Genomic DNA, 27,046 nt, shown 5'->3' with positions numbered 1-27,046 from the left:
ACAGGAAAATATTCTTATCTTCCGCTGGCAGATCTCAAGATTGCTATAGAATTGTAGAAAGAACCGAAGAACACGTTGATCTTTTGTTTCAATTGTTTTATCTTTCCGTTTTGTACGTGCTATTTATATTTTAGAAGCTGAAGTCCACTATTAAATAATTATATTAAATATTAAATAATTGATTACATTCCTCAGCGGAATAAATTCTGAGGGGAAACACGTACGTATATTTAAAAAATAAGAAATATTTATTCGGTAGATACTAATAACATGTTTACTTGATTTACTCTAAATTCTCTCATTTGAACGGGATAAACAATCTTTTTCATGATATCTTAGGATTTTAAGAAAATGTGTATTTCTCCACTTGAAAAAAAAATGTTCTCGGTGTAAAAATATGCATAGTAATGTAAATAAAAATGTACCCACATGCATGCATACACCGAATAAATATTTTTTTTATTTTTTCAGTTATTTTTTTCTCTCAATGTATTGGTAGTCTATTTCTGTGCTGCTAGAAAACACAGCGAAATCGAAAAGAATTTATATGAAAAATAGCTATAATATTTTCTCCGTGTTTATAAATTCATAAATCTACATTTATATACGCACATATCCTCCCGAATATTACAAGTACAGACCGTTATTATCGACAAATTTTTCTTTATAAGACGATAACAGCCAGTCGGTAAAATAGTTTTACGTGACAATGATTATCAAAGTATTATTCAAATTAGCGCGCTTTACGCGCACATTTTGAAACTGTTACGACCGCGACTTTCTCGCGACGTGAATACGTCGTTTCGAGAAGCGGCTCGTTTTACGAGGCCGCGTTTCACGACTGGAACGCATATTGATCTTCGCATGCCTGTCCCTTCTTCTTCCGCCTCTTCTTCTTCTACTTCCTCTTCGACGGCTAGTTTCAAAGTGTTTTGCATCTTATTAACCGAAGTACCATGCCAATATCGCCAAGTTCCGCGCAAACTCGAACGAATGTCAGTCCGGCCTTCTTTGAGCGTAAGGCGCGTCGAGGAGTGATCAAAAAAGTTTCGGAACTAGCGCGCGGTAAGCACGATGATCGTATTATTTGCATATTTTTCAGGGCGCGACACACAAGAAACGGCCGGGGGGAGAAATCGCGCGATGGTCTGCGATCGACAGCCGTCCCGCTCGCCCGCTGCCCTCCCCACGAAATGCGACGGGCGCGTGGAAAACGTTTTATTACTCCCGTCGTGCCCATCCCCCCTCTCTGTAACGCCAAATTGTTTGACATATTGACTCCGACGAGACCGCGGAAATGATTTCTTCGGTGCTGGGAATCGCATCACGGGGTAGCGACTGCACGAACGGCGCTCTGTCGCAGTAAGTTAGGTAACAATAGTATCGCACTCGTGCGCTCTTTCAAAGCGATTAAATACCCATCGTAACTAACAAGGACAACTTGGCGGCGCTTCCGTGCGACAAGAGCGGAACGATCTGGAGATCTCTGAAGTGCCAATTGGTACTTTAAGATTTCAAGTGCAAATATGTACAAGTACTATTATTTGTTATCGTAACTGACGACTCCGCGGGACTCCCCCTCTCCCTGCGAGAATATTGCTCTCACCGTGGAAAATCTATTTCGTCGAATGTTGCGAAGTTAGAACAACGATCATTTGTTTCGCCCCTTTACTTTACTCCGTTCCTTCATTTATTTCACCCCTTTAATTCCACATATATCCGTTTGGATTATTCTAACGATCTCAGTCGCATGAAAAATTACCTTCTCATTCGACTTACGGTATTAACCCACTCTATTAACGATGTTATTCATAATAAATGTCGCCATATCGGCGCCGGCGGAGTGCGAGAGGTTAAAGTGAAACCTCGTTTGCTCGTTATAATTGTGCAAGGAGAAAATATTATCCAGTTTTCTTCTCATTCCAGCTCTTTTCAATCTTTAGTTTACGACATTGAAAGAAAAATATCAGGTATTTGGAACTATAATCAATATACAAAGGCCAGCAACAAGCCAAGTAACAATTTGATGTCGACGTATGACTACATTGACATAAACGGTTGTTTTGACAATTTACAATAATAGTATTTGAATATGTCAATAAATTAAATAACAATTAATCGTACGTCCCGTTTCGGACCATTTTCAGATTTTCATTCGCAACTATACACGCTGAAAGAAAGAAAGTCTTACATTCAAGTAAATATTTGCTAAAGAACATTGGAGTAATTATTTTACTCGGATAAAGTAAATGTTAGTTGAATATGTAGCACCTTCTTCTTTTAGTGTGCTACATTCGAGTGAAACAATTATAGCCAGGAAGACTACTTTTCTACTAAATGTTACTGTAATGCCAATGATATAAATAATTAATGGAAAATAATTACAATTTCTCTCGGCATAGTAAAACAAGAATAGATTGTGAGTAAAATTTATCTCGCTGAAATCACATGAGGTAAATTCTTTAACAGCATACGCTACAAATAGTACACATGATACGGACGTGGTGTGAATTCGGGCCGAATGTCGATACGTTCCCCGGTCGCAAAATTTCGCGGCAATTTCCAGCATCAATTCTCCCGGTGTGAAGTCATAAATACATCATAACGGACGATGGTACGCGCGTAATAAATGTCCGGAACGATTTGTCTGCGAAAACGAGAGGACGAGTGTTCGGGAGCGTGCCGAGAGCGAATTTATCGCAACACCTCGGCGCTCCGAGCGTCCTTGTCGCGGCCGACGATAAAGACGTCGCAAGACGAGATATCTCGATGATCAGCGCGCAATCTTCTTTCCCGCCTGGTCTTCATAATTCACAGTGCGAACAGTCGGGTTAACGAAGCGAGGGCGCGCCGCGTAGATCGATTAGAGCTCGAGACGAAGCCCGTCCGCTCGTATCCGCTCGTATCCGCGCGCGCGGTTAGAATTTTACGGCTACGCGCGCACTACATATTCATAGCGCGGCCGACCAGGAGAATCGTTCCGCGGGCTGCCCCGGCGCATATTCGGGTCAGCTGCAAATAACGACTGTCGCCAAAAATCATCGTGATTTATGCCGAATCCGATCGCGTTTTCCGGCCGATGTTCGCCGCCGGCGAAGTACAAATCGAAAACTCCGAGCGGCACGGCGAACTTATGCAAAATAGCGGCCGCGAGCGGCGGCGGCGGCTGCGGCGGCGAGCGCGCCGCGATGATTAATCGCGTCGCGCGCGGCGGGCCGATTTAAAAGTAAAATCATTTATTCGATATGGAGCCCGACGATGACAACCGGTAATAGCCTGCATTACGCGTAATGACAAACGGCGATGCGCCGGCGCGATATGGAAAGTGGGTCACTACTCTCGGCACCCTTCTCTCTTCCCCCCTGCCCTTCACTCCTCTCTCTGCCGCCCCCGACGTCATAAAGGCGTCCAGGACATCGCCCGGAAGCCTTTGGCGTTCGCCCTACCGGAAAATTTGCTCGCTCAGGTGCCGACAAATGTACCTCCTCTGTCCTGTCCGCGCGACAGCCGGGACATAAGTACGATTGGAATAAATTCGCGACAAAAATAAGGGAAGAGGGAGAGAAGAGAGGGGGGGGGGGTAGGGGGACGTACCCGTACAGTGTCACTATCGCCCGTAAGACGCCCGCATCCTTTCCCTACTAAGACGACGAGCGTGCAAGCTGTGTTCGTCTAGAAAATTTACATCCCCGAGACGTTCAGCCTGGTTGCTCGCGCCCGTATCGCCTTTGGAATTAGGTACCCTTCCAGGCGCAGATTCGATGAGGAACGCGACAGGTTCCCCGAAACCGGGAAAAATAAGAGAGTGAATCGCGATGAATGTTAAATAAATCGGAAATATGTCGTCGGCCAAAAAAAAAAGGAGAGAAAGAAGTCATGAAGTTCCCCGATACCTTGTGATGCGAAACGAGCTTCGTTCGCGTTTATTTTTCTCACATCACACGTGGAACGCCACGGTTGAATTCGAGCGTGAACCTCGGCAGACCCGAATTTTCTGGCTACCACGCACGGTCGTACACAGAGTCGGATTACTTAGGCCATTTGCATCCGAAGCGGATATATCCGTTCATTTCGCCCGACCATTATCACGGAAGCGGATAATAGCGGGTCTTTTATCTTTTACCGAAGATGGGTGGAATCACTAAACTCGCGTGTTTTCGGTCTGCTTTGTTACATTTGACGTCGACCAAAGGAACAAAAATTCAGTGGCACGCACTGAGAGAAATCCTACTAAGATTATATTCCTCAAACGTCTTAGAAAATAGTTGTTTGCAAGGACGTATGTAACCAGTTTCGTGAGACTATCATATATTTTTTTAAAGAAACGTTGCTGATTTGCACCGGTGTGCGTAAATTTTAATTTTACAACTTCGACGGGGTTTCAGAATCTAAAAACAAAATGTTGCATGAGTCTCGGCCTTTCCTTTACTTGTTTTACTCGAAAGGCAAAATGTGTATGTAATAATAGTAATAGTTCAGTTAAAAAGAACGGCCGCTTGTCGTTCAAATATGACTTAAGACTTATGATCGAATAAGACTTAAGTTCAAAGTGTTAAAAATCTCATGGGATTCGTGAAAATTCACGATTAAAGAGCGATATTATTCGGGCGATCGAACAACGGCGACCTTGAAAATCCCGTCCCGAAGATTCACGTGTCCCAAGCTTTCTCGTCTTTTTTTTTTCCTCGGTAGCTAAACGATTCGCACCGAACTTTCCCCTTTGTGGAGTAAGTTCTCGAGGAGCTCGTTTAGCCTCGGGGCGCACCGGACGGTGCGGCGCTCGGACAGGCGTGAAGGGATTAAAGGAGCGAAATAATGTCGGCGCACAATGGGTTCCCCTTGCACTCACCGCGAAGAAGAACTGTCCACGACGACGAGGCTCGAGGCAGCCCCGGTTAAGCGTATAATCTAGAGCAGGGTTTGCCAAACTATGGCTAACTGCGGCGCGACATCGCTCCTCGGAGAATAATACAGGCGTTCGCACGGTTTCGTTAAAATCGGAAATAATGTTTTCTCCTCGCAAGAGAATAATTTAAACAAAATAGCGCGTTGCGTTTTCAATCGTTATAATATATAATAATAATAAAGATACAAAAGTCATGATAAATCGTTATTAAAAAAAAAAAAATAATCTAAGACATTCCGTCCGATGTCGAGTCGAAGTTAACTGAAAGAAGAAAAACGGTCGTGAAAAAAGGATCGTGAAAACCGGTGTGAGCCATGAATGTTAAAATTCTATTTCAATAACGGGAGAATAAAATACTTTTTGATACTAAAAAAAAAAAAACTACAATAGAGAACATATGACTGAAAAGAAATAAAAAAATAGTAACAGTAGTAGCAAAATATTAACACATCGCCAACATCGGGTAGATCTACTTTATTTTCGGTAGTTGTTGATCGATTAACCTGAACTTTTGCTGAAAAATTTTGCTGAAAAATTTTGATGAAAAATTCGTGGAGAAGAATTATTATATTTACTTTTGGATTTTATTATATTCATTTTTATGTCACGAAAAATTGTAAAAATTCAAATTAAGATGTGTTACTGCGCATTGTTTGCGAAATGTATGATTTGCAAAATTCTGTCTCGCGCAGTTGGCAATGCGTTAACACAGGCATTTTATTACAGCAGTCCCGAGCAGATTAATATAAACATATCAAAAAAGTCAACAGTACCCGAATATTATTGCACACAGTGTGCAATGAGAATGAAAAGTTAAATTATTATTTATTCAATAATTCAATTTAATTACTAAATTATACAGTATTATTTAATAATTAAATTATTATTCATGTATTAAAAATTCAATCGTTATTTAATTATCGAGAAAACACATAGACGAAGAAAACATTTTCGAGTTACTTATGACGCGCGTTTTTAAGCTGAGCTTCAGTCGATGCGGCCTGTACGAGAAGCGTGTATCAGCCATTTTTAATTAGGGAGATTCCGATCGCGAGCGCGAGAGCCTCGGACGGGCGCGTTCCAGGTAAGCGGAGTGCCGGCTGGCGAGAAGGAACAACCGGGAAGTTCGTCGCCGGAAGAAGAGCGGGAAGGAGCCAGTTTCGGGTGATATATCTTCGCGGTCTCGCCTCGACGAGCCTCCCCTAAACACCCGAAGAGAGACGAGGCGGAGTAAAAAGGGCCCAGGCGCGGCGTAGGGAGCGAGGGGGAAAGAGAGAGCCCTCGGCACGCTTTCGCCGGTTTTTGTCCGCGCGGCGTAGTTAATCCCTCGGAGTTTGCCTCGAAACCGGCTGAAGAGGAGCTCCTTCGGCAACTCTCGGGGCCCCCTCCGACAGCGCGGGGGTGAGTCGGGGATGAGACTTGCCGACTAACCGCGGCCGCTGGATGCGAGAGTGGCGAAAGAGGCGCAACGGCGCAAAATAAACTACCTCCACGTCGCATAATACACGGCGTTACCTCGAGCCACTCCCCCTCCTCCGTCTGCCCTTCCTTATCCCACTGCCGAGAAAGCTCTTGTAACACGGTCGTCGCGCCTCAAATGCAACGCGAAGCCCCGCTCTCCTTCTCGGATGGCGAGCTCGCTTAAGCGGGCTCGCGAGGCGCGCGCCGCCAGATTCAGACTTAATTAAGTTTATATTTCAGTTTCGATGGACGCGGGGGAAAGACTGTCTGCCCGTCCTCCCAGCGCCGACACACGTGTTACTCGCTTCCGGGACGCTGGCGCAACTAGGTCTAATATCGCGGGAATCGCGACCCTCCTCTCCGGGGCTTCTAAGTAAAAGCGCCGGCGCGCGGAATTATTTCGCGCTCGGTCTCTCTCAAAAAGCAATTTAAGTTCATGCATATGCATGACGAACGTTTGTTATCTCTTTTTTTTTATTTTTGCACGCGGAGCGTACCTGTCTTTACGCCGACCGACGTGCCGAGCAATGCCGATTCGTCCGCGAGTTTCGTGGAGAATCTAATTACAGGGATATTCCAAACGCGGAGTTTATAAAAGAAAAAAGAAGCGATTCGGAAGGTGCATTAAGCTGGATCGGAATATTAAGCTCGAAGTATGTTAAAAATCCGACGATCGTTAGGATTCGCGATTAAAGAGCGATATTATCCGAGCGTAAACACGCCATCGAAATGAGCCGACGCGACTTTGTAATTTCCACTGGTACTCACATTGAACGTCGAGCAGGATGCTGGCATTCATCGGCACCGTGAGCGTGATGTGACGCGCGACGCAGGCTATGGTGGCATTGTGATGTCCTCGTAAGACCTTAAGATGAGCTCTACTGGAGCCTCCGGATGTCGAGGGCGACACGGTAAGGTTGTCCGGCGGTTGTTCCGGCCCGTCCAAAGTGGCTTGAGACAAGGTCATGCCCCACGCCAAAACGGGCGGCGGGTTGCCACCCTCGGCCGCGCACTCCAGAATAAGCTCCGAGCCCTCCTTCACCGGCACGAACTGGTTCCCGGGATCCAGCCGGCGGCCATCTATCAGCAAGTACGTCCCACGAGGTGCCTCTGTAACAAGGAACCATCCGGTAACCGCTTCAATTAGTGACCTCGTAACATTGAAAAATTCGCGTCGGACGCGGGCGATTATTGCGGGGCGCGAGAAAGAAGGTGGTTCGACGGTGTTCGTCCATTTCTACGACGGAGAGTGCCGGAGAGAAAAACATCGGCCGTCGGAAGAAAAGACACCTGCGCGTTTAAAGTGCGACCATAACGACGTGCCATTATGATCAACATCCCCAGCGGTAATTGCGGTATTAACCCTTCACGATCGAGTCTACCTCGACGTCGCGTTCCATTCTTCGATCGGTTCTATAAATCAACTTTTTACTCGTATCAATTTTAACCGTATTAATATACTCAACTTAATCGGTAGGATACCGAAATCTTTCCGCAAATTATAGGCCGTATTGATCGCATAGAATTATAAACGCCTTTACAATACGGAAGTACGCGCGAAAATGAATCGGAGTATCGCTCGATACGTGACGAAAAGGATAAAAACATTTCCAAATTGATATTCCACCTGTCAGCGTCAATATTTACCTGATGCAGAAATCCCGCAGTTTTTATAGCCCGAGTGGGCCTCCAGTCAGGAAAATGTCAAAGAACACATCTATACCATATCAATTAAATTTAGAGGCATTAAGAAAGGAAAACGTACCTAAACGTGTACAGAGCGCGAGCGTGGCAGACAGCGTACTGGTCTACCATAACTAGCGTTCCCAGGTTCGATCCCGGTAGAAAGCAAAAATATTTACGCTCGTGTCACCTCTCGGAAGGCAATGTCAAACCATCGAAGAGAGTATCTTTGCCAAGAACACCTCTCTAAATAATATGCCGTTCGGAACCGGCGTTAAACGTAGGCCCCACATGCCTGTGTACAAACAACGTACGCACCATAGGCATATGAGAGAGGTCACCTGCACAGGTACGGTACTATTAAATTAGAGAAACGTACACACACACACACATACACACGCGTGTCAGTATTCCCGAAGAGGTTAATGAGACGCGGCGATGCCGGTCGCGGCATTGAACGCGTTAACTAACCCCACTTTCAACCCCCCCCCCCCGGACATAACAGTTGCAAAGCGCAACGATAAATAGCAGCGAGCAATACGGTATCGCGAATCCAGCGTTAATGTCTCGGGCGAGCAATTTAGTGGCGGGTGCAACGTCGCATTTAATCAGATTTACCAAATGCGCCCGGCCGCTCGCTCCCGCGCACGCGAAATAGTTTTTAGTCTCAGACGTGCTATCACGCCGCCGGCGGACGTAAATTAAAGTCGTCCTTGCGGCGGACTTTTTACGCGCGACACAGCGGGGAGGAAGCGCGACATATGAGGGCCGCAATTTACAGCGAGAGCGCGGGACATCGCGAACTGGCCGGTTTTACGACCGGCCGCGAACGTAACTTCCCGCGGCTGCAGAGCTACCTTCTTCTCTCCGCCTTTTCTCTCGTCTCGCGCGCGCGCGCGGTTTAACCGCTCGTGCGAATCCGCGAGCCGCCTCCGGAGACCGCCGGGTCGCCTCTCGAAGCTCGCTTTAATTTTCGCCAACTTTTCAATTGCCCGGGCTGGGCTAACAACTGATTAAGCTCCAGGTCCCTCGGCCGGGCTTGCCTTTGCAAACGAAAAAGGTAGGTAGGTAGGTAAGTAGGTAGGTAGGTAGTTGGCCGTTCTACACGGCTGCGCTTCTCGCTTCGCGAGAGAAGTAATCCGACCGTTTGTCTACGTCGAATCTCCTAGGAAACCCGCGAGATGCTTTAATGTACTTGAAACCCGGCTTTTTATCTCTCTCTCTCTCTCTCTCTTTCCCCCTCTATCTTTCTCTCTCGCCCTCTTTCGCCGTTGGCCCGGCTCTTAATGCCTCCGGAACTTATGCGTAATTAAAATCTAACGATGCAAATCGCCCGGTATCCGAGGTATTCTCGTGAGAGGCGTAAACGCGAAAGTAGACGTCCGCAATTCGATTATAACCTAACCCAACGTTCTCCCGTCCACGCTTCTCGATTCATCCGGGACTCGTTGCATCCCGTTTTTTTTTTCTTCTCCTCCTCCCATTTTATTTTCCCCTTTTTCGCGTGCTGGAAAGCCGCGAGAGATCCGCCGGTTTACCATTCATTAAGATATCGGCGGTAAATCGTGGGCCGTGCGGGGAAAGAGTTCTAAAGTTGGGCGTAAAGTTGCGATGAAAAAGTGCCGCTTGAGAAAGAACAAGGGGAAGAAGAACGCCTCGAAGAGAATTCGCCGCGTAAATAGCGGCGATAATAATTTTGGAATCCTTGAGGTGAGGTAATTTTCGCTCGCTCGCGTCGAGAGAGAGAGAGAGAGATAAAATAATAAGGTGGACTACATCCGATTACTTTTCGGCGCGCGAACGTCGAGAAAATTCGTAAAAGTCACTCTCGCAAAGTCCGCCTTGTATAAACCGACGCGGTGCCAATCTCTCTCTCTCTCTCCCCGGGTTGACTTCTCCGCCATACTCTCGCCGTGTGCTTCGATAAGATCTAGTCACGTTCATTAAATTTTCTCGTACTGTCGGCCTTGCCAAGACGGATGGTAGGGACGTTCTCGAAATAGGTCGCAGAATAAGAGGAAACGTGCAAAGCCTTCTAAAGACAGAAATTGTAATTGTATCTCCGGTATGATTTAATGTAATAAAATATAGCGCGCGGGCGGCACCTGGCAGCACCGGGTAAAACGACGCAGGCATGACGGAAAATTTAATAATACCATAAGATTTAATAATAGCAGCCGAAGCTGCGTTCTTTTCCAGTTTGTTAACTAAATATATAAAATTAGATACCAGCGCCAAGGTGCATCTCCTCGTGTACCTTATTTATCCGCCTCGCGTTACTTTATTTTCCTGACATTTTTACATCGAAGTATACACAGGCGATTTCTCCGTACAGGCTCGCCGAGACGATCTCTCGACAATGAATCGAGAAGACTGGAGGGGCAGCGATGAAAACTGAATTCATTCGATACACGTTAATCCTACTACAATATTACAGGGAGTTTAGCAGCGCGAGCCTCCCGTTGACACAAATCCGCGAACCAATAAAAATTACTGAAACTGTGTTCCGTTTCGTATTAGCTCGTTGAATACAAAATGCTTGACTTTTTATTTCGAGATAATCGCGGGACTCAACGCACTTTCCTCCGAGTGCATTAATACCGATTTTGAAAAAAATATGCAAACTGGAAAGCGACGAATTCTTTGAATGTATTTTCGTCGTGGATTACATCGGCTATTGTCGTTGCGAAATCCGCTTTCCGTCGCAGGTTACTTCATATTTTAATATTTTCTGCCGGTACGTCGTCTCTACACGTCACTAGCGCAAATTAACTGGCTAACACAGAATATCTTTGATCTAAACCGTCTATTTTAGTTTTATGCTGCTGGTCACAAATCAAAGCGATTAAATTCAAAGCTTAACTCTCATTTTCATAATATAATGAAGAACAATGGAGAGAAATTTTTTCAAAATCATTTTTTTATAAGCTATTTTTCTACTTCGAATCGGTGTATACGACAGTCCTACAAAAATTTGTGAACGAGACATGCGTTTTAATTTCCTGAAAAATAGAAACCTCGAATTATCTTTAATGATGTACTTTATAAAAAAATGTTTAGTTTTTCTGACAATATGAAAATATAAAAAAATATATTAAAAATATGCTCTACTGTTTTATTTTCGCATCTCTCTCACATCATTAATTTACAAAAAAATTAAAGTATAACCTATATTTATTGAACCAGAGATAAATCATTTCTTTTATTGTCATTTTCTGTTTCAATACACACGAACACAAATATCAAAGTTCAAGAGAAATGAAAATTACAACGCAAAATTTGTTGACCGGCGTTATCGAAAACCTTTCCTATTTCCTTCCTTTTCACTTTCACCAACGCCATGCAGACGCGACGCTTCAAAGTCCTCGTACCTTTCGAATATCGTACAACCCTCACGAAGAAATTCACGACGTGACAATAGCGAGTGACTGTGTCAAGTCGATATTACCTAGATGATAACACGAAGCCCGAAAACGCAGCGAGAATCTCGGAAAATCCGGCGGTACTTTGCATACACTTTTCGCCTCAATCTCGCTCTAAAAATCACGAAGCCCGGCTCCTTGGAAAGATTCCAGAACCGTGTAACGCGATCTCGAATCGGAAAAAGAAAAAGGTTCGGAAGGACGGAAGGTCCTCCGTCGTTTTCCTCCGCGCGGGCGCGGTTATACGCTCTCGCGCGAGAACGTATGTCGCCCCACGGACGTCGAAAGACACTGCGAAAGGGCTCGAACCCCGCCCGAAATATGAAATTTCCCCTCGTAACGCTGAATGCGCCGCGATCTCTCGCTCATCCGCGTAAATTCCCGCTTTAATATACGAGCGCGTTATTAGATATCTTAATTATCATATTAACGCTCGGATTTAATGCGCCGTCCGCACGCACAAGCGCGCACATGCGCGCGCTAACGTGAAGTACGTCGTTGAACGTAATGAGGATGTGCTAAACGTAATACGGAGATTTAGGATTCCCGCTGTTAGACGGGGAAAAAGGTATCACGTTTATACACGGTTCATCCTCCCTCATCGTGTAACGTGATAAAATGGAACTTCGATCTGCACCCCGGAAGAAACTGGATCTCGTGTAGCCACGAAATAATAAATTTGGGTCTAACGTCGCTAATGATCAATAATGTAATGCTCACTTCTCCTAATGGCTGGATAAATAAATTATATGATGGTTAAACAAGAGAAATTACAGTCAGGAGATGGAAAATCATAACTGGTTGCCGAGCCAGTAATGCAACGCATTCATTTTTCTACTTTTTTAAGATTTTTATAAAACGACGTACCCCATCTCTTTCTCAATTTTGACTTGCTAATTTTTAAACGCTACTGACGGCCACACAGTAGCTGGATTATATTATTTTAGAATGGATAGCGCTATCCTATCAGATTTAATGGCTAGATATCGACTAAATTACAACATCGATCCTACATTTTAGAGAAGAATCAATTATTAATGAGCTAATAATTAGAGTCCTATAGATATAAATAGAGAAACGTCGCGGCTGATCGCGATATATCAAAAGCCGCTATCTTATTCATATTATTATTGCATAGATACTTTTAGCAATCAGCAATTTGTAGATTCTTATATCCGGACGCATAAAAAAAAAGGGCTTATTTAATCACGATATCTAAAATTGTGCATATAACAAAAATATTATAACTTAGCGATACATCACATATTTCGCTGAACAAAATGATGCCTAGATAATGTGATTCAGATAGCCAATCATGATTTTTTCAATAACGCTTTTCTGTATCGGCAATTCTACTAGTAACCAGAGCTAAAAGATTTAATTTAACTTAAATTAGCCAACTACTAGCTTTTGGCTCAAGCCGGCTAGTTGCATTTCTATTCTGGCGGTTACTCTCGCCGTAAAATATTTCCCGAGTGATATCGACGTCCCGACAATAAAATCACGGTTTCATTTGTCTCACAAAGAGTCGCATTCGAATCGTTTCGGAAAGTAGGTTAGACGAATTCGCAATTCCAGGTGTTTCGGTAAAGCCGTACACAGCGCGCAATAATACGGCACGGAGCAGTACGCGCGCGCGCGCGCGCGAGCGTCGCGTTAGTTAGTAGATAAGTCGCTTAGTCGCGCTTTACTTATTTCAACGATAAAGGCTAGAGATTTAGAACCGAGCGGTAACGGGAAAAATATCGCACAAGCAGGTATTAGCGTGGGCGGTGATATTTTTTGCTCGCTCGAAACGAGCTGAAAAGGATTTAATCCTTTCCCACCGCGTTCGGAGTTTGAGCGTATGCAACGTTTAAAGTGGAAAGATAGTAGGAAAAAGAGCTTAAGCCGTACTTGACCCAACCAGCATTCGCGTCGATTCAAGTCGCGTTATTAAACCTCTTTACGACAGCGATAATAAAATCGGTCGCGTAGCGCCGACCGTTGGCAGAACATTTTCCTATCGAGGATTATGGAAGAAATTTCAGTACGACCGTGTAAAAGAGGACGGGGCATATTCGCATAAAGGGCACGTTCTCGTAGAACTTTGTTTACAGATTTATCGCAAGAGGAGCGGCGGAAAAACGAAATCGTCCAAAATGTTCCTTTCAGAACATCAACATTTTCGCCTGAGAGTTTCTCTTTAAAATCGGAAAAATACATATATATATATATAAATTATGTAAAATATATATACATATATACGTTTTACAAGATCGTATCTATCATGAAAAAATAGAGAAAAAAGTTGTCTCGATCATCTTTATGCAGTGAATCATAACAATAAATTGTCCGAAAAATGTCAAAAGTTTCACCAAAATACTGGCAAGTTTGCGTACACGCCTCAGCCTCCTCCGCATCTCTTTCTCTCTCTTTTTCTCTAGTGCATCTGGAGACGGAACTTCAAGATGAAATTTATCAAGCACATTCGAAGCCGTTCTTTGAGTTCGCTCTAGATACAGACACACATATACACACAACACACGCGCGCGCACGACGTCGAAGATAGAAAGAGATCTTGCGATTTGGATGCAAATACGCGACAAATTGCCGCAGCGATCGCGCACAGAAGGAAGATTTACGAGGCTCGAACAAGCGGGAGGACGACCCGGCCGGAAATTTTCCGGTCGACACGGCGCGGTTTAATTTTCGAGAAATGATCGTGTAGTCCCCGGTCTTGGAGAGCTTCCAGAGATCCGCATCGCGCGCACCGATGCGATCGTCGCCGCGGAGAATACGCCTGAAAAAGGGTCGCGGAAAGAAATTTTCCTCGGATCGCGTGGGGGGCGCACCCGCCACGGTGGATTTGGAGAACGTACGATTCCTGCTGAAACTCAGACCCCACGTTCTCAGCAGAGAGCGTCTGTACGTGTACGAATACACGGGGCTGAAGCGGAGAAGGTGGCGGTATGGTGGTAACAGAGGGATGAAAGGAAAGGAAGGGGGAGAGCGCAGCAGGTGTTAATACGGAAACATAACGCCAGAAACATTCCCGAGGCGCGGATAGGAACGTATTCGGAACATATGGCGCCGTATCTGCCCCGAGAGGATCCCCGTCCTGCCTATAGTTCGTAAAATTTCATAATATCGCAAGGGCGTCCTTCATTCCGTTCTAGGATCAAGGCGCACGTCGCGGGTGTAAGGAAAGCGCACGAACGAACGAAAGCTGTTCGACATATTCGGAGAGAAATCCTACTAAAATTGCGATCATTTTCGGTTTCAACCGTTTCCTCCCGCCTTTCACTCGGAAAATAGTAATAACAATCAATATATACCCTAGCAGAAATTGAACCTCATAGAGAAATGTAACTACAACGAAGAAAAGTTACAGTTACGAGATAAAAAATCATAACTAGTTACCAGGCAGTAATGTAACGTTCGTTTCTGCTTTTCTACGGTTTTTATGGAACAACGCACTCTCCTAATTATGATTTACTACCTCATTTTTGAACGTTCATCACGAATATGTATTCCCCACTTTTTTGCGGATGTTTGAGGTTTCGTATATACACTGAGAATCCATTTAGTTGAATCAACGTTAAACAGAATATTATGCGTCTTTCTTTTAAACGACGGTAATACCTCTCGACTCGTAACTAACGATGATAATCTCTCGGCGTAACGCAGGAGTAACGAAGAATCATAGAAAATAGCGGGATGGACAGAAAGGGCAATTCGTTAGGGACATATTCGATATAAATACTTATTACGTACGAGAACGCCGGAGGTTGGAAAAACCCTTCAAAGTTATCTCCGCGTTGTCTCTCGGAGAGAGATTGCGAATGAAAATTTTCTCGAAATTTGATTTAATTGCTGGGGTAGGGATGGCCCTTTTAGGGGAAATAACTCGGAGACTAAGGAAGACTTTCTAGTAATGAAGGAATCAACGCGAGACAAGGGAGTTCTTAAATGCAAGCTGCAATACTAGAGCATGCCAAGACGAAAGGTATGTCTGCCTCCTCTCGAGACGCCACCCTCACCCCGGTATCCAAGAAACTCGAAGGAAACGTTAAATATTCAGAGCGAGTCTCGGTAATTCCGCTTCCGCGAGGAGAGTGAAATGTTTTTGAAAGTCGTTTAAACGCCGCGGCGTTTACGCCTTAACGACCCGTCTTCTTTCGCGAATACTTTCCGACGCGATAACGAACAATTATTAAATACGTATTTTAAACCGCACCGGATTTCGCCCGCACTCGCGACGGCCCAGAAAAACCCGTATGAATAATCAAGAGACCTTCGTGTCTAATTGCGCGCAAATTTAGTTAATCCGTTTTCACTTGCTTTTAAAGCGTGGCATAACGGAGAAACATTAAAGATCGGTTATGGAATATCAATTCAGCTTGCAAATATTTTATTGTCGTTAAACAATACGAACTCTAGCGTAAGAAAATAGGAACTAGTAATTTCTACAAACGGACTATTTGGCGGTAATATAATTGTCTTAAAATATGATACACGGCGAAGAGGAAACGAAATCAAACTTTGGAAATATAAGCACGTAACGTTTCTTCAAAGTTACATCGCGCGCATGGAGAAAAATAATTTAGAGGGGCAGCGAATTTTATGCTGCATAATTATCATTTATAATGCTATTAATATAATCCATTTATAATCCCTAAATTATTTTTTTCCGTGTGACAGAGAGTTTGCGTTCCTCAACTTTGATGTCGAATCTTTTTTACCTCGCGCTCTGCCAGCAGGAGAGAGCGTGCAGTAGTGGATGTAAAATATGTAAGAAACAGTCGCCGGCTTGCGTCGAGAGAATATCCGTTGGCGATAATTTCTGCATCGTCTTCAGGCACGCGTTCCCGTTAACTTCGTTATAAACGTGATCATATCATTGAAGTCTACTAAGTTCAAATAGATCGTAAAATTACGGCAAAGCCGCGCTACATCGAATCGTCGGCCGGCGACTCGATGCAAAGTTCTCTTGGGGGCAAATTCAAATGGAATAAATCAATGCAAGCAATCCAATCAAGTGCGCGAACTATTCTCGGCGATCGGGCGAGCCCGCGTCTAGCCCCTGTCTGCGACGATAACTATCCGGATTACCGGGAACTGTCAATAAGCCAAAGAGTCATCGATGTGCGCCGGGGACGCCCGTCGCGGATCGTAAAATTTTGCGCGGGCTTTTATTTAGGAAACGTCACGTGAAATCGCACTTTTCGCTATCGTCACCAAGTTACGACCGGCGAAACGAGCGTGATGCAGCACGTTCTCTCTCGGCGAAGTCGCCGCGCGATCTTATGTTCGAGGGTAAGAAGCTTCGATATCTCGTGGCTTAGCGCAATTCCTCCAGTCTATATAGGATATTTTTATTCCCGCGCAATAATAAGATTTATGTCTCAAATATGACCGCAACCTCCCATCGTTATCCCGTCGGAACGTTTAAAGCGTGCGCGCGAAATGGCGGTGCAGCAAATTGTACGTGAAGGGAAAATTTTACAGCAAAATGATTTAATTTTCTTACCGAGGAACGACGTATCGACATTCCCGCTTTAATTTATTATCCTTCCGTTTCAGATATACGTGTTATCTATATTTTAGAAACTTGAATCTTTATTAAACATTTTTAATTATTAAACATATAACTTATTTGATTAAACATTTTTAAAGAAAAGCTCAATTTATTAGCCGTCCTAACTTTTTCAATCATTTATAATAATAAACGCTTTATGTTCAGCTAATACATTTTTATCTTGCAATAAATGCGTTTTATTTGTAACCAATTCTTACTACAAAAAATTTTCTAAACTAGAAACATCCCGCTTTAACTCATTATTCATCCGTTTTATGCCTGTTACTTATAATGTATTTTAGAAACTAAAATCTGCTATTGAAAAATGTGTTACGTTCTTTAGCAAAATAATCTCCACTGATAAAAAAAAAAATCTCACAGGCTTTTAAGCTGGAGTAAAACCTGTTATAGGAGTAAAGTCTGTCTGTAATATTCTGCTCGTGTAAGAGGTGTAGAAATAAGGAGTCGTGATCCTTCGTGACCTCGATCTATTTTGAGATTTCCATCGAAGCGAGTGCAAAGATTAGATCTATCTGCGTGCTCTCTAGACGAAAATAATCTGATCAGCGTAATTAGAATTGCTCCTTGTGTGAGGCTCCATCTGCGGCGACGTTCGATTTAATCGGATGTATAAGCTTGAAAGATATAGCCGCAATGCGCATCGTGTTCGTAATCGTTCGAATTGCGGAGAACGACCAATAAATACGCCAGATTTAATGCCGTTCCTTCTCAGAGGGGAGAGAAAGGAAGAGAGAGAGAGAGAGAGAGAGAGCATCATCTCGCGGAATCACGAGTTCACGCATCACCGCGTTCAATCGACTTCATCGTCCACGTCGTCCTCCTCGTCAACGGTGTATTTGGTGCGGAAAGATTAGCTCCTTCCTCTTCGCTCGCTCGCTCACTCGCTTTTTGCGGATCGCAGGAGCCAGCTTATTCTGGACCGTGGGGTTATACTCTCGTCCCGTCGACGTGCGTGTTCGACGTTCCCCAGCTTGACGAACGCTCGCTCACGCCACCGAAAACATTTAGGACCGCCATTAATCTGTGCTGACGGTACACTTTCGGTATATTACACCATCAACGTTCCCCGACGCGCGGAAGGGCGTAGACTGCGAGCGATTGTTCCTTCTTAAACATCAACGGCTTGTTTGGCGAGCTGAGATTTCACGATCAACGTATCTATCCCTCTCTTTCCACCTCCCTTCTCTTCCTCCTTCTCACTTTCTCTCTCTCTCTCTCTCTCTCTCTCTCTCGTTACGTCGTAGTTAAAATTATATCGTGTTTCTCGATTCGTTTTCTCTTTAAATAGCGTTTACATTTATAATATAACGGCTGACATAAATAAAATATTAAAATCAATGTTGAATTTATATTTCGCACACGCCTACCATTTGCACACGCTTCATGTATCATGCTGTGTGTATTTATTGTTAGTCGAAATATAAAACACGCGGTCGTCATTTGCATTCGGCCACATTTAACATTCATGTCCCATTTTCGGGCGAAATGTACGATTGTGCGACACAGATAACACGAGCTAGGCGGAGCGAGACCATATCATTCGTGTTTCTTTCTTCTTTCCTCCCGTATACATTAATAAAATATATGAGATACGCCCTTTTCATATCGTTTTTCCCTTGCGCACGCGAGAAAATATATCGGATTAGTTGCAGTTTGCGTCTTAACACATCGCCAACCGCGCGAGTTGCGCTTCGCTCGAAATCCCGAGTACCGCTCATTCAACGTAAAAACAGACCGTCCAGAATTTGTATTCACGCATTGATGCGGTTGGTGATGATCAACGATTCTCCACTGATTTAAGCGAATGAAATTAATGAGCGTTAATACCCCGAAAATACGCGCTGTTTGCAAACTTACGCGCATTGCGCTCTCTACAATTCGCCGTTGAGTAAGTCGGATTCACTCGACTAGCTCGTACGTGGCTCGCCGGTTCGTGCGAATTCTATGCGTTTATAAAGGAGAAGTGGAACGTAATTGGGGGCGGAACAGCGGGGAACGTAGACCGTGGGAGTAGCGCGAATTAAACGCGAAATCTCAGAACGCTCCGGGTGCTCGGGAATCGTTGCACGCGACTGAAGTACGTTTGCATACGAACACTTGATGTTTGACGCGGCGATACGCGCCGCCAAAAAGAATAATCCGTTTCGCCGTACGCAACAAAGGCGCAACAGGTGCGCATACTCGAATGCACGGAAAGAAAACGAGCCACCGGGTAACGAAGACTTCGCCCTTTCCGTCCGCCGCCCGGTTAATCGCCGCTCGTCACGTTTTCGATTACGTTTAGCATGCTAAGCATTCCGGCCTCTCTTCACGCGCGTGAAAGCGAAAAGAAAAGAAACATTGCGACGGGTGTTATCGCCTTTGTCGTCGGGGGACGCCCCGGGGTATCTTTTAACCGATACGCCATTTACTCTCTGTAAAATGCAATCAATATATTATCACCGAGAAGCAGTCGATGGTTACTTATGGTTACGCGTAGTTGCAAGTATAGCACTGTAAATAATTTGCATAACGTGAGAACGCGAAGTCTCGCTTCTTTTTTTATCGTCCGACGCAACCTAATTATTTCGCGGGATGTTTTATGGCTCTCTCGCTCGCGCGCCGTGATTGGACGCGATACTTTGTAATTCCAAGTCGCGCCGATACGGATCGCGGATTAAAACGACTTGCGCTAAATTGAATCAAGCTGACGCTGATTAACGAGGCCGGAGTGGCCGCGCCGACGTGCGATATCGCAATTCCAAGCATCCCGTTTACATAATCGATACAGGTTATACTGTATATCAGAAGGGGTATAGCGGTGTATTTCGATAACGGCGGAAATGTAATGAATAGAAGAAGTCTAGGCTTACTCGTGAGGCAAATTTACGTAATTCGTACCGCCTATTTACATCACAGCGGTATTCCGACGAAGAATTTACGCCGCGAATGATTCAATCTCATATCCCAACTTTGAATCGCCACCTTTTGCGTTCCACGATTGACTCTTAAGTCGAATCAAGAAAAATGTTATTGATTTCATCAGTAAAACAGTTCATCGATAATCAGCGAATATTCGCTAATTTTCAATGTAAATACATCCACTTAGCTTTTTTGTCTTATAATTCATCGATTTTGACTCAGACTCAAGAGCCAGAAGTTTTGAGTTCTCGAGTCCCATCAGAGTAAGTACGTTTATCAAATACGATGTCAATTAAATTAATTAAACGTAATTAAGAATATTTCAAATAAAATTAATAAAATTAATTATTTTAATATGTTGATGATTTTATTATGATTAATAGAGGTAATAATAACGATAAATAGAAGAAAAGCATCAAAGCCGAAATACTATTTTGTTTGTCGGCCTTATTGACGGTGCAAAATTAAACCTCGTTGAAGATATAAAATTAAATTTTAGATATATGGATGCAAATTAGCAACATTTTTCTACCAAATTACACGATAATCTTATAAAAATGGCGACGTATTTTTTTAGTAACTATTTTTGAGATATTTGAGGATTGGTGCTCCTAGAAACCAGACTCTTCTGCAAGATATTATTATTATTATGTTTTTATTGACAGAAATGATAGGAACGACTAAAAGTTAAATTCGGCCTGTTTATTACGTTACAACTGAAAAACACACCTATGTCAGTTTCGACGTTTTTCTTTAGTATTTTTCTTCGCCGTTACTCTGCGATCAGACTTCATTGAGGGAGACAGTCGCTGCTATTAACCGACTTTTCCAGCGAAATTTTGCCGACATGCAGCGCCACGTTTGCAATTACGACCGCTAGCGACTATCGATTGCTTCTTAACGACAACACACCGATTGCACTTTAGAGGGTACAATCGCGTTACATCCGAGACGCAGACCCGCCTGCTTGCGGACTCCTCCACGACGACATAGTTCTCCGGACTCCGGGAATATGTCGCGCGAATTATTCATTCTTCCGTTCAGCGGCGTAACGAGGTCAGGTAACACGACGAGATATTTTTTCGCAATTCGACCACGTGGCTGGCTCCCTCGCCGACGCGGTATCCTCGGTCGGCTCTTCAACTGCCACGTACGCGCGCGCCCCTCCCGTGTATACCTGTCGGCATCACCGCCGAGACGTATTTCCTACTCTTCGAGAACTCACCAGCGACCCTGGGATCTCCCGGTAAAAGCACAGACAAGCAAGGGGGGGAGGGAGGAATCTAACGACGCTCGCGTACAATAGCGAGCGAAATGTCCGAACCACCCCCGTCGCTCTCGTCGCACGAGCGAACGTCGCGATAATGCTCTCGTGTGTAATTGGAGACCCTAAGTGCCACTCAGACTTATCGCAATAATTTCCAAGGCAAATTCGCCATATTTCACTGCGCCGCTCTCCACGGTCTTTGAGCATCCCTTCGGAGACGGCCTGAAATTCCTCCTACAACGGCCGCCTTCCGTGAGCTATGAAACGCAAAGCCCTACGTTATTGGGCTACTTAGTCACCCTTTTCCCCGCGGCCACGCCAACAGCCAGACGGCGCAAACGGAGGACTGAAAAAAAAATTATCCCCCGAAAGTTTGCCCTCGAAACGCCAATTAACTTTTATTCGGTCCACTAATTGGTGTAAGACTAATGGAAGCGCGGGCAAGGTACAAAAGGACCGCTCGATGTTCCATTACGAGCGTGGGTAACCCGTAAGCGATCGGACGAGGCGGTTGTATGCAAAATTGCCACGGTGTCTGCGTGCCTTTGATATGGAAAGCGGGCCCCGCTTGCAAATTCTTCGGACGGCCGAAACAGTTTATGCAGCACCGGCAAATCGTGTTGCCCGCGATCGGTGAATACCGTGGAGCCATACTTTCCTTTGGAAATTAGAAATAAATATCGCACGACTACAATGCATTCTGTAATGCATTCTTGCGTTCGGTAAAACATACATATTAATTTTATCTTGTATTGTTATTCACATTTCCGTTGAAACATTTTTGTGTTTCTTGTATAAAGTTATTAAAATTTTCATTAAAACATTGGCATTTCTCGTGTTATTACGTTAAAAAACGCTGGTTAAAACATTTGTGCTTTATATGTATTTAAAATAAAATGCAAATGTAGACAATGTAGGTAACGTGAAAACACGCGGATAAAAAATGAGCAGTGAGATCGCATCAATTGGCAGAGAAAAGGGCATAAAAATAAACAGAATAATTCTAATCGAAAAAAGAGCGTAATATTTTCATAACAATAATGCTTTACTTTTTATATCCTTTTAATACTATAACAAAATTAACTTTTTATTTCGTATCAATACTTTAGCAACAATAATATTTTCTTTTAATGTAATGTAGAATATTAAATCCAATGAATCTAACAAAAAGCAGTAGGTAATATGAAATATTGTATTTTGCGTTACCCAAATTCTACCTAGTTCTTCGAAGGAAGTCTACAAACATCGTCTAAACCTTTCCAAGTCCTAGTCAGAATTCAAAGGATAGAATGTTCTTGCAATCGCACGTGCTAATCGCGCATTAATATACCGCGATAAGATTCCCGTTAACTGTAGGCTCGCTTAATGAGACCGGCAGTCGGTAGTCATTTCTCTCAGATTGCCAGCACTATTTCTTCGCGACGGGGTTGATGATCGGACGTGTCTGGTGTGACTCCCTCGCTCGGTGGAGACTCGGCCGAGATTTTATCATGGACGCCACAAATTACGGCGGACTGACACGAGGGGTGGTCTGACATCCAGCTCGACAGTTTCGAATTTTTCAAGAGGTCTATCCAGCATGGTGGTTGAATAGGATAGGGAAGGATTCTTTTAAAATGCAAATACCCTCGACGAGGAAGGCATACGAAAGAAATGTTGCTTCTTATAAAGCAGAGATTGCCAGCTATATCGGCTACGGAGCTAACTTCGTCGCTTTAACGCGCGCGATAAAAGTCCAACCCGGAGTTCCCTATTATACCCTGGGAAAATGTTCATCGTGCCTGACTTAAAACAAGTACTAAATTATCCTCCGCGCGCATCGGCGCGGATTACTTTGCGAGGATACTTTCCGCGAAGTATGTACATCGAGAAGAGTCGTGTATAAATTCCGGACTTGAGTATATCGGCGGCTAAGTTCCCCCGACGGGATCACTCGACTACGAAGCGCGACTATGAGCACGCGCGCGTAATTTTAAATCTTAAGGGTATCGCTGATTTTACTCGCGTGCGCCTCTAAGATACACCGTCGTGACGCTCTCGGTCGCTAAGAGAAACCGTTGTTCAAACGCCGCTCGTTTCCTCGATAAGCGCGCGAATAAATTCGAATCGCCGATCGACAGGAAAATTTGCCGAATTGACGACGTGGCGTATCACATTCTTAAGGGAGACTCAATCTGAAGGGGAGCTCGATAACTTTATGTTTCCATAATGATACAACGCGAATCGCGCGTTCCTATCATTTTTACAATAGATCGATTGATCCGATTCTCCTTGCGATTCAATTCGCCGGTCTATCTTATGGAGGATTTGAATGCTGAGGAAATTGTCAAAATTAATCAGAAAGCATTAACATTATCCGCTGAAAAAATGGTTTCAATATAAAGTTTGGATCCTTCGAGAGACAACGGCCCAAAACATCGGAGTTGTCTTTGCTTTCGTGTATCGCGGTTCTGCAACAATGGCAAATCGCAATGCACGCGTGAAGTCGTTCTCTCCTGTCATTTTTCACGACGTGCAACGTGTGTTAATCAACGTTACACGGCTAATAGGGGACATCGTGCGGCGAACGTTATTCCGGCGTGCGCACATTTCGCGGTGGAATTTCACGGGAATAAACAAATTTTCGGAGCTCTGCTGTTGATATACAATTAAAATTCAATAGAAGTTTAATAAAGGGCTAATTATACATGGCCAATTATACATGGAAAGACGTGTGTACGAATTTTATAATACAATTAAAAATACAACAAATTTGTTTACACGAATATCCGGATTAATTGAGATACACATTTATAAAATAATTCTCAAAATCGTAAGCGAACACTTCGTTCCTTTTTTATAGAAATCCATTTCAAAAAAATATTTTCTCGTTTAGACTTTCACCGCTTTGACATCTTGATTCCTGACTTAAAAGGATGCCATACTTGAAAACTTTACCAACCAGAATACTGATTTTTTTTCAGTAAACGTTTTATTGATTGCACAGAATTTTTTAATGCTTTTACACAGTGAAAGTACGCGCAAAGATGAATCAGAGTGTCACTCAATATGCGACGAAAACGACTAAAAATTTTATCGTATATTTCCAGCTATCAGTTAGCGTGAATATTTACAGAATACATACAGAAATTATGCAGCTTATAAATACCGAATGTGTCGACGCTCCAATCAGGAAAATTTCAAAGTTTTATGCTTTTTTATACTTTCTCAATAAAATTTAGAGGCTGAAAAAGATACGAAAAGTTTGCAGAAGAATTTTTATATATCTCTCGGTTAGATTTTCTGTTAGATATAAAATAGAATAGCGCACATTTATTACATTCACATCGCACTTACATTTACATAAGAGTTATATGCACGAGAAATATAAAAAGATTAACGCGATCGTGTTAGTGTTATGTGACATTTTAAGGATCATCTCTGCGTTATCGACATTCATCGAGCTCGTCAATGACTTCCTGAAGTATCGATGATAATATTTTCTTTCGTTTAATTTGGTATTTTTCCATCGAAAAGCATTCGGAGGAAGACCGAAGCGTCTGCACGGTTTTGCAATCGTGATTAAGCTGAATATTTGAGCGGAAAGTTGCATTTTGCTTTTTATTGCGCACCGAAATCCGTGCGTCCGTATTGGCCCTCGACTAAATTAAATTTCACGGAATTTCTGAATAAACGCGGCATTCGACTCGTTCGCTCGCGTCCAATTCGCCGGTGGAAGTCGAACAGCGAACGCGACACATCCGTTCCCGCCGCCGCCGGAGCTTGGCTCTCGTCGACGCGAGCGCATTTCGCCCTCGCGCTGTCGCGACGCCGGCCGCTTTTTATTCCGCGCGAAACATCTCGCCAGTGCCGCGCACGCATCTCCTGGAGGAAATCTCGGATTCTCCCGATGGATCGCGGATGGATGAGAACAGGAGGTGGCGGAGGAGCGCGCCCGAGGGAACGGCACTGGGAAATTTCACCCGCCGCCGGCGGCCGACAGGCAACTAGGCAGGCAGGCAGACACGGGCGATGGATGAGATGCTAACGAGACGCGAAACGATCGACTACTCCCGCCAGGACAGGAGCCGCCAAGTCGAGCGTGAAATGGTTTTCCTTTACCGGTCGGGGCCGCGCGACGCCGCTTTACCGGGCGCTCATCGGGGATACACGAAAGGCATTTATTCCCCGGCATTAAGACGCGCCGGACAGGCACTGAAAAAGTCGAGGGAGACCCGGAAGCAGTCGTCGTCGGGCGTTTAATGAAATCGACAGTCTCTCCTCCGCGGAAGGAAGGCTAACTGGTATCAATTGGCGCGTGCGGCGCAACGGCGAATTTGATAGCCGATGCGAGGGAACTCGAAAGATACGGAAATTTGTGAATGTCTTCCCGCCGGAAATCCCGGATTTTTCATTACGCGAATACACGAGAAATGATGTTGTTGTATTGACAGAATTGACCGACATAATCGAAAGAAATCTTCTTGATTCGATAGCAATATTCATGAAACTAACACATCACACAGTTCTTTTAATAAATCGGGCATTTTTCCATAAATAAACGACGTGACACGTGTAGCGTAAACCAAAAGGGGGCGATGCTACGTGAAAGAATAGTCGAAATTGCTAAAATAATTTCCAACCCAATATTTATTATTATCATCATCATCGCTATTATTATTGTTATGTTTTTATTCTGCAAGATATTATTATCATTTTATTATTATTCTATTAATGTTGTTATTATCGGCAGTGATAGCAGGAACGAATAAAATGGCACAAATTCGGTCTGCGTCAAAAGTCTAGAAAATGCGCTAGGAGTTACTATTGCGCCACGGCAGAATATTATTAACCGCGATAAAACATTCCTCTTTTAAAAGGCAGGACGTGTTAACGAGACGCAAAACGATCTACTTGTAGCTAGACGGAAAGCAGCGAGACAAGTGGGGCGTGAAATGGTTTTCCTTTACTACTGAGGCTCTCCAGTGGCAATCACACCGCCTTTGCCTGTAAGTCGAGATACACGAGATTCTATCCTCGGTATTAAGGGAAAATTGAAAGTGGTTTTATCCCACCTGGAGTTTTATCTTATCCATGCAGCGTGCCGGATACGGCGAAATAGTTTGCGCATCGATCCAACTGGAAAGTTAATAAAGTCTTGCCTGAATCTCTCTCTCTCTCTCTCTCTATCTCTCGCTCCCTCTCTTCCTCATAACTCTTATTGTAAAGAAGCTAGACTATTTCTTGCTGTCAATAACGATCGCGTGAAGGAGCACAAACTCCCGCTTCAACGAGCTCCCTATGCTTTAGTAAAGTAGCCACGACAACCACGATAAATAATCGGAAAAATCATCATGTGCTTTCTACTGAGAAAGAAATGATGACTCGTTATTTGTTATTATTGTTTAGAGAAATTAGCAAACTGTCATCGTACCTACTTCGTCATCTTTTCTCTCTATCCCTTATTTAATAATTTGCTTCCACATTTTCACGGCAAAAGTTACTCGCGTACTTTACATAACTAATTGATCGGATACTTTTCGGCTTTATCATTAACACGCTATTCTTCATCACGAAATACAGATCTGAATTTTCCTTTTCTCATCGTCTTTACTTGAAAAATTAATTAGCTCGTCCATATTAACCCTTGTGTTATCAGTTACACTGTTATAGTCATCGTTGTTATAACATTAACAAAGCAGTGTTTAATGGAAAATATAAACTTGTTAACAACTCCCCTCTCCCCCCTCTCTCAAAGACGCGGTTATTGTGCCGGCGGCGAGAAGGACGAAACGGTCTTCCGAGATGGAGAGACGGGATGACAATCCCCACATCCGACCGGGCTG

General features: G+C 43.9%; 1 protein-coding gene across 1 annotated transcript in view; it reads right to left on the bottom strand.

Moving 5' to 3' along the window:
* Window positions 1–27,046, bottom strand: part of LOC106751111 (hemicentin-2) — a 427,635-nt gene that overhangs the window by 137,684 nt on the left and 262,905 nt on the right. The window contains exon 6 of the mRNA XM_014631902.1: window positions 7,136–7,477. Coding sequence (XP_014487388.1) covers window positions 7,136–7,477 — 342 coding nt within the window. The remainder of the gene's footprint in view (window positions 1–7,135; window positions 7,478–27,046) is intronic.

The sequence above is a fragment of the Dinoponera quadriceps genome, unplaced genomic scaffold (genome assembly GCF_001313825.1).
Source record: "Dinoponera quadriceps isolate SergipeBrazil2010 unplaced genomic scaffold, ASM131382v1 scaffold7286, whole genome shotgun sequence".
Taxonomy (NCBI): Eukaryota; Metazoa; Arthropoda; class Insecta; order Hymenoptera; family Formicidae; genus Dinoponera; species Dinoponera quadriceps.
Note: the sequence above shows the minus strand (reverse complement) of the source record. Positions and strands in the feature narration are given on the sequence as shown.